At 51.3% G+C, this 6,745-nt stretch overlaps 1 protein-coding gene across 6 annotated transcripts in view; it reads left to right on the top strand.

Annotated features, from left to right (window-relative positions):
* Window positions 1-1,354: 1,354 nt before the first annotated feature.
* The window catches only part of TELO2 (telomere maintenance 2), an 83,655-nt gene continuing 78,264 nt past the window's right edge, over window positions 1,355-6,745 (top strand). For 4 of the 6 annotated variants that reach the window (XM_054041955.1, XM_054041954.1, XM_054041952.1 and 1 more), the window contains exons 1-4: window positions 1,476-1,636; window positions 2,693-3,044; window positions 4,658-4,935; window positions 5,071-5,139. In XM_054041955.1, coding sequence (XP_053897930.1) covers window positions 2,713-3,044; window positions 4,658-4,935; window positions 5,071-5,139 — 679 coding nt within the window. In that variant the 5' untranslated portion in view covers window positions 1,476-1,636; window positions 2,693-2,712. Of the gene's footprint in view, window positions 1,426-1,475; window positions 1,637-2,692; window positions 3,045-4,657; window positions 4,936-5,070; window positions 5,140-6,745 lie in introns of those variants that run through there. The other 2 variants (XM_054041953.1, XM_054041956.1) reach the window with 2 other exon arrangements.

Genomic DNA, 6,745 nt, shown 5'->3' with positions numbered 1-6,745 from the left:
CTTTGCCTTTTCCAGTCCTGGGCCCAAGATCAGCCCCTCCCACCCCCAGCCCATGTGCTGTGACATTCCTTGAATGAGCCTCCTAGTAGCGCCGCTGTAAGCTCTCGGGACTTGGCTTTGGTTGGGAGACACCACAGGGTAGGAGCTGGGTGTGGGAGACCCTCAGGTGGGGTGAATAGTGAGTATGTGGAGGCAGTGCAGGTTTACAATGTTGCCATGGAGTTGGGCCCATGGTCAGAAGGTCCCAGCCTGCTCCGCTTGCACTGTGCCCCGAGATCCCGCTGGCTCTTCCAACCACTTGCTCCTCTCCGTCTGCCTGCCGAAGGCTCCTCTTCACCCCCTGGCTTCTCTCTGCCCCCGGCCAGAGCCCAGTGCACCGTCGGCTCCAGGCAGTCTCTGCTTCCCATCACCTGTGGGGCCCCACCTGTCTCCCTGGAGCTGAGCTGCCAGGAACTGGTCCAGAATCCTGGCCAGTCTCAGCCAGTTGGGGGAGACACAGTGTGGAGGGCTTGACTGGGCCCCTCCAGGCAAGTGGGTCCTGAGGGAGCTTGGCTGGGGCAGGCCCTGGCCTGGCTGATTGCACCACTCCTGAGGGGCAGGAGTGATTCCCTGCCCTGGGACCAGCCCTGGCTGCACTGGCAGCTCAGCTTGGCAGACAGTTGCCTCTCAGCAGGGCCGGTGAGTGCTGCTGGGAGGCAGGGTGTGGGGGAGTTGGTGGCTGGAGGGCTGGGGTGGGGGAGATCTGTGTGTTGGGGCACTAGAGAGCAGGGGTTCTGTGTGGGGTGCTGGGCAGTTGTGGTGGGGCTTGGGCAGGGGTGGTGGTGGGCAGGGTACTGTGCATTTGTGGCAGGGTCTTGGGGGGGGCACTAGGCATAGTGTGTGTGGGGGCTCTGGCCATAGGGAATTGGAGGGCTGTTCCAGTGTTAGGTGTGTGTGTGGGGGGGGGCTCTGTGGTGTGGCATAGGCCCATCCCTGAGGGAAAGGGGCATGTTGGCAGCACAGGGTTAGGCGAGACACTGTGCGTCTGGCAACTGCTGGTTTGTAAATAGTGCCCTTGCAGCAGGCTGGGCGGAGTGGGGTTGCCCCTGCCATGTCCCTGGACAGCAGCTCACTCCAGGGACCGACCTCCCTGTGCCATGCTGCATTGTCCCCATGGGGGCCCACAACTATGTTTGGCACTGGGCCCACAAAAGGTTAATCCAGCCCTGCCTGGAGTGGGAACACCTACAGCCCCGGAAACTGGGAAGAGCAAACGTTCCCCTGTCACGTGTTACTGTCTCTTTAAGACGGGGCATTTCAACCATTGCCTTCAGTCCTGGCTCAACAGATTCGACAGGCCTGGACCGGGAGTGGGGTGTGTGGCGAATCTTAGGCTGGGTGACAGAGCGCGAAGGTGTCGGCGGGAAGAGCGCGCGAGCCGGAGGGGTGAGTCTGTAAAGCGGTTCCGGGGGGGAGACACAGCGCGCCCCGCCCCCACTCGAGCCTCGCGCTGGGTCGGGGGTCCTGCTGGCCCCGTTCCTGCCCCTGCCCTCCGCGAGACCGAGGGGGGCTGCGGGCCGCTGCGGACCCCGGCCGGCGCCACTGCAGAGCGAGGCAGGCGGGCTGCGAGCGCCTGGGACCGGGACCGCCCCTCACGGTGTGCGCGCAGCGGGCTGTGTGTGTGCGCCTGTGTGCACGCAGCACCTAAAGCTGGGGGCCTAGTGTGTGTGCAGCGCTTAACACCGGTCCCTCCTCCCCCCCGTGTGTGTATGTGCGCGCAGCACCTAGCGCGGCAGGCCCCATGTCCATGTGTGTGCCTGAGTGTGAGCTGTGCCTGGTGCCGTGTGTGTCCCTGTGTGCAGCACCTAGAGTGCTATGGGTCCTGTGTGTGGGGGGCACTGTGTGCGTGCAACACTTAGTACTGTGGGCCCCATGTGTGTGTGCAGTGGTGGGCCTGTATATATGCATGTGCAGTGACACAGGCCCTGTGTGTGTGTGTGTGCACATGCACAGCATCTGCACCCTGAGGATGTGTGTCAGGGGCAGGAAAAGAGGAGTTCCTTGTGCTTTGAGGTCGTGTGTGTGTGTGTGTAAAGTCTTAGCACATTGGGGCCCAGTGTGTGTGTGCACAGCACCTAGCATCCTGAGACCATATGTGTGCATGCACTGTGCCTAATGTCCTGAAGCCCTGTGTGTGTGTGTACAACACCTAGCTCCACAGGACCCTGATCTCAGTCAGCTCCTGTGCAAACAACACTTAGCATCCTGAGGCTCCATATGTGTCTACAGCACCTAGTGCCATGGGGCTCTGATCCCAGTCAAACCATGAACCCTGGTACGTGACAGGGGATCTTAAGTAGAGCCCTGTGCGGATACATGTGCATCCGATCCACATAAATTATTTGTGGCTATTGAATTTGCAGGGCTCTTCTTTGAAGTGCTACTGCAATACAAATAAATTCCCGGCTCTTTGAGCTCTGGTCAAGTGAAAAATTCATTAACTAATAATTCTCCAGTGCTGGGCAGAGGCCTGCAGGCCAGCCAATTTATGTGGGAGTTTTGTGATGTGGGGAAACACCCACTAATGACTGGGCTGAGACTACCAGACTCATCTTGTCTGCAGGCTAAACAGAGTGCCTTTTCAGAAGGATCGCAGTAGCCAGGTGTCTGGGCACCATCATTCTCTGTTTCATTTTCCCCTTTGTTTGATCAGTTCCAGAAGTGACTTTACCGATGGATCCCGAGCCCTTTGAAGTTGGACATGCGGTACGAGAAGCTATCAACATCCTTTCCTCTTCCAGGAATGGAGTCCAGATCTCAGAGGCGCTTGGCACAATTAAGTGCTACCTAGGTGGAACTGAAAACCAAGCCCCCCTGAAGGAGAGGGAAGAATTTACCCGTGTGCATTTTTCTGCCTTTCTGCGAGGTCTTGTCAGTAACCTGAGTCCAGATTGGATAGAACTTCTTACCTCTGATCAGCAGAAGGAATTATGGGATAGCTTTTTCTTGGAAGGGCCAGCTGACCAAGCCTTTCTGGTTCTGCTGGACTCCATTATTTCTATGGGGTAAGCCTGGCTTCAGCCCCATATTTGTTAGCACTAAAAGCATTGTGACAGATCCAGACCAGTTGGGTACAGGAGTCTGGTAGAGGGCAAATATACTGGTCAGTGGATGAGTAATTTTCTGTTCCCTGAGTGACCAGAGAAGGGGCTGTACTAGAGTAAGCCGGAATCTGCTAGAACCAGTTAAGGCAGGCTAGCTAATTAGTACACCTGGAGCCAATTAAGAAGCTGCTAGAATCAATTAAGGCAGGCTAATCAGGGCACCTGGGTTTTAAAAGGAGCTCACTGGGGTTTGTGGTGTGCGTATGAGGAGCAAGAAGCTGAGAGTGAAAGGGTGTGCTGCTGGAGGACTGGAGAGCACAAGCGTTATCAGACACCAGGAAGAAGGTTCTGCGGTGAGAATAAGAAAGGTGTTCGGAGGAGGCCATGGGGAAGTAGCCCAGGGAGTTGTAGCTGTCATGCAGCTGTTACAGGAGGCACTATAGACAGCTGCAGTCCACAGGGCCCTGGCCTGGAACCCAGAGTAGAGGGTGGGCCCAGGTTCCCCCCAAACCTCCCAATTGACCTGGACTGTGGGTTCTTCCAGAGGGGAAGGTCTCTGGACTGTTCCCCAACCCACATGGTGAATCTCTATGGCAAGAAAATCCGCCAATAAGCGCAGGACCTACCAAGATAGAGGCAGAACTTTGCCACAGCATGTAAACATGTGATGGCCCCTTCACATTACAATTCCAACCTAGTCAGATGATCTGGTAAATATGGTTTCAGTTTAGTGCAGAAAAGACCTATTTGTAGCCTTGTCCATGAATAATGCTAACTCCGTGGTCATTTCCCATGCTTTAATCTGGGTGTTGAATATGGGCACTGTCCTGCCTATACTACACATTGCAATAGTTGTAATGATGTGAAAGAATGAGTGTGTTGTAATCAAATCCCCAGGCTCAGCTGTGGTTGCATCATAGAGAGGTCTTTTCACATCAAAGCATAAAAGGGGAATGTTCAAGATGGTCCTGATGATGATTCCTGGCTTTGGCATCCTGGTCATGATTCAGGGCCCAAGGATAGAAGGCATATAACTACATTGATAGACTGTAATGTGGTTAAAACACAGGGATGGGAGCCTGGAGACCTGACTTCTATTCCCAGCTCTGCCATTGACTCACTGTGTTGCCTTGAGAGGGTCACTTCAGCTCTTGGTGCTTCATTTTCCCCTGTTTTGCAAATGGGGAAATGATGCTTCTTCCACACCTCCCATGGAGGTAGTGAGGCTGAATTCATTAACGAATGTAAAGTGAGGTGAAAGTCCCAGGCAGAAGGAGCTGTAGGGTTACAGTGTTAATTCACAGTTAATCTTAAATTACATTCTGATGTATTGTGGCACTATGTGTGATTGATGGGATCACAGCAGAAAGTGGTATGATTGTCTAACCTGCTCTTAAAAATCTCCAATGATGGAGTGGCAAACACCTGTCAGGAATGGTCTAGATAATTAGTTCTGCCATGAGTGTAGGGGACTGGAGTAGATGACTTCTCAAGGTCCCTTGAAGTTCTATAATTCTCATTTGTGTGTCCTCTTCCTCATTAATTAAAGGGGGGGCACTGTTGTTTCTTTCCAGTCCCAGCTTTCGCCTGATGAAGGTCATTAGCATCCTGGAACAGTTTCTGCAGACAGGACGCATGTCGGCTCTGATGTGGGAGGTCTGTCATCAGCAGGCAGAGGCTGGTTTACCCACATTTCAAGAGACCCTCCTCAACAAGGTTGTGTGTCTGCCTGACCACTTGTGCAACAAGCTCCAGGGGAATAACCTGCCTATATTCTTCCCACAAAACTATTTCCCTCTGCTGGCTACTGAAATCATCCAGGTGTTGCAGAGGATCTCTGACTCATTAAGAGGTGAGATTGCAGACCAACTACAGCTGCACTGAGAGAATGAAACAATACAAGGGGAGGTCTGATAATCAGCCTTTAGGAAGATGTCAATGGCTGTCAATCTAAATGTTTCATTAAACATGTCTCGTTATACCACAGGTGGCTTGGACTGTTCCATCTCCTTCATGTCTCAAGTGCTGGGGAAGGTATGCGTGCATGGGAGACAAGGTGAGTGCCTTGTAACATGGTTTTGGGCAAAAAGATATGATAGAATTACATCAACAAGGAACTGTGATTGTAATAGGGTGGTCACTAAAAGAGGGAGGTTGAGGGTAGATTCATTCGTGGCCTGGGATGTTGCCTACAGTTTGTAGACATGGCCTTCTCTCCTTTCTGAGGCATCCCAACTGTGTGTCTGTTACATTCCCCCCCCCCCCCCCCCCTCTGATCTGAGTGTTTCCATTCTCCTTCTCCCAAGAGTCAATGAGAACACTAATCTTCCAGGAGCCCTGCTATCCTGGGCATTATACTTCCTTAGTGCCTTCCATCTGAGGTTCTGAAAATGCATTGCAAACACCAATGAGTTAAAAATCACAGCCTCTAGATAACAGGCTGTGCATGTGATGAGCCTTCATTTTGGTTTCATTTAGCATTTTGGAGCAGGTGAAGGCTGCTCCCCATGTGCAGTAGCATGTAACAGATGGGGAAGTTAAGGAAGGAGTTCCAATCTCCTACTTCAACAAGGGATTCCTGGAAGCTACTGTCAAGCTGTCCTGCAGTGGCTCAAGAGCATGTGGGTACCAGCCTCAGGGCAGACTGTTAAGAAGCAGGGTACAAACCCCAAATTAGTTGTGAGTTCTATACTTAGATTTCACCAGCCAATTCTCAAGTGTAAACTCCTCAAGCACTATAACAGTCTTAACATGGAGCCACAGATAGTCCTCTTGGGTACTGTGATCTAGCTTGCCACCCTGAAAAGCCTTCCTTTGTGATAGATGGTTCCAAAAATCACAACAATATTCAGGTTACTCCCCGTCCCAAAGGACCAGTCACTTATCCCAGGTCAACTTCTCCTTAGGCCTCACACCAAAGGTAACTCTTAATTTTATTAGAGGGTTGACTATATCTAAAAATTTCTTTCCTAGAAAAAGGAAAGAGTTATTTACAAGGTTTAAAAGAGGTAAATGTATATACACACAAATGACTTCCAATCTCAAGTGTCAAAGAGTAATAGAAGCTTCTTTAATAAGCAAGATCTATATGTCCTTTTGGGGCTAACCCCGGCCAAGCCCTGGGGATCTTTTGCTTATGCTTAGTAATCCTTGCCCTCAAAGCCCAAGCAGCATAAAAGATCCTCCTTGTTAGGGCTTTTTATTCCTTCCTTCCTCTTCTTCCCTCCCCCCCCCCCCCCTTTCTGCTTCAGGTTGCAAATTCAGCTGTTCATGAGGGGTTGGGCGGGGGCGCAATCAACAAAGTATTTTGTCCTCTGATGTTCCACAATAGTTTGTCTGGTGTTGGGAAGAAGATAACATTTCCTGTGGGGAAACTAGTATTTCACATTTCTTAATGCTTCTCTTCTGTCTTGTGATTTACAATTGCAGAGGAAATGCTTTTACCTTATAATATGGCATGCAGATATTATAAATGAGATTAATGCATGCAGCAACTTACAAGCATTTCATAAAGTCTAAACCCATTCTTATAATACTAACACACAGGTGAACCAGACTGGTTCCAGCTATGTACTTGTCAGTGTTCAGTGGAGACATATGTGCCTTGGTATGAGCTGACACCTGGTCTGCCAGTGTCACAGCTACTAGGGCTACAAGTGAAA

This window comes from Malaclemys terrapin, chromosome 10 (assembly GCF_027887155.1).
Source record: "Malaclemys terrapin pileata isolate rMalTer1 chromosome 10, rMalTer1.hap1, whole genome shotgun sequence".
NCBI lineage: Eukaryota > Metazoa > Chordata > Testudines > Emydidae > Malaclemys > Malaclemys terrapin.
This window is presented reverse-complemented; position numbering and strand designations above follow the sequence as displayed.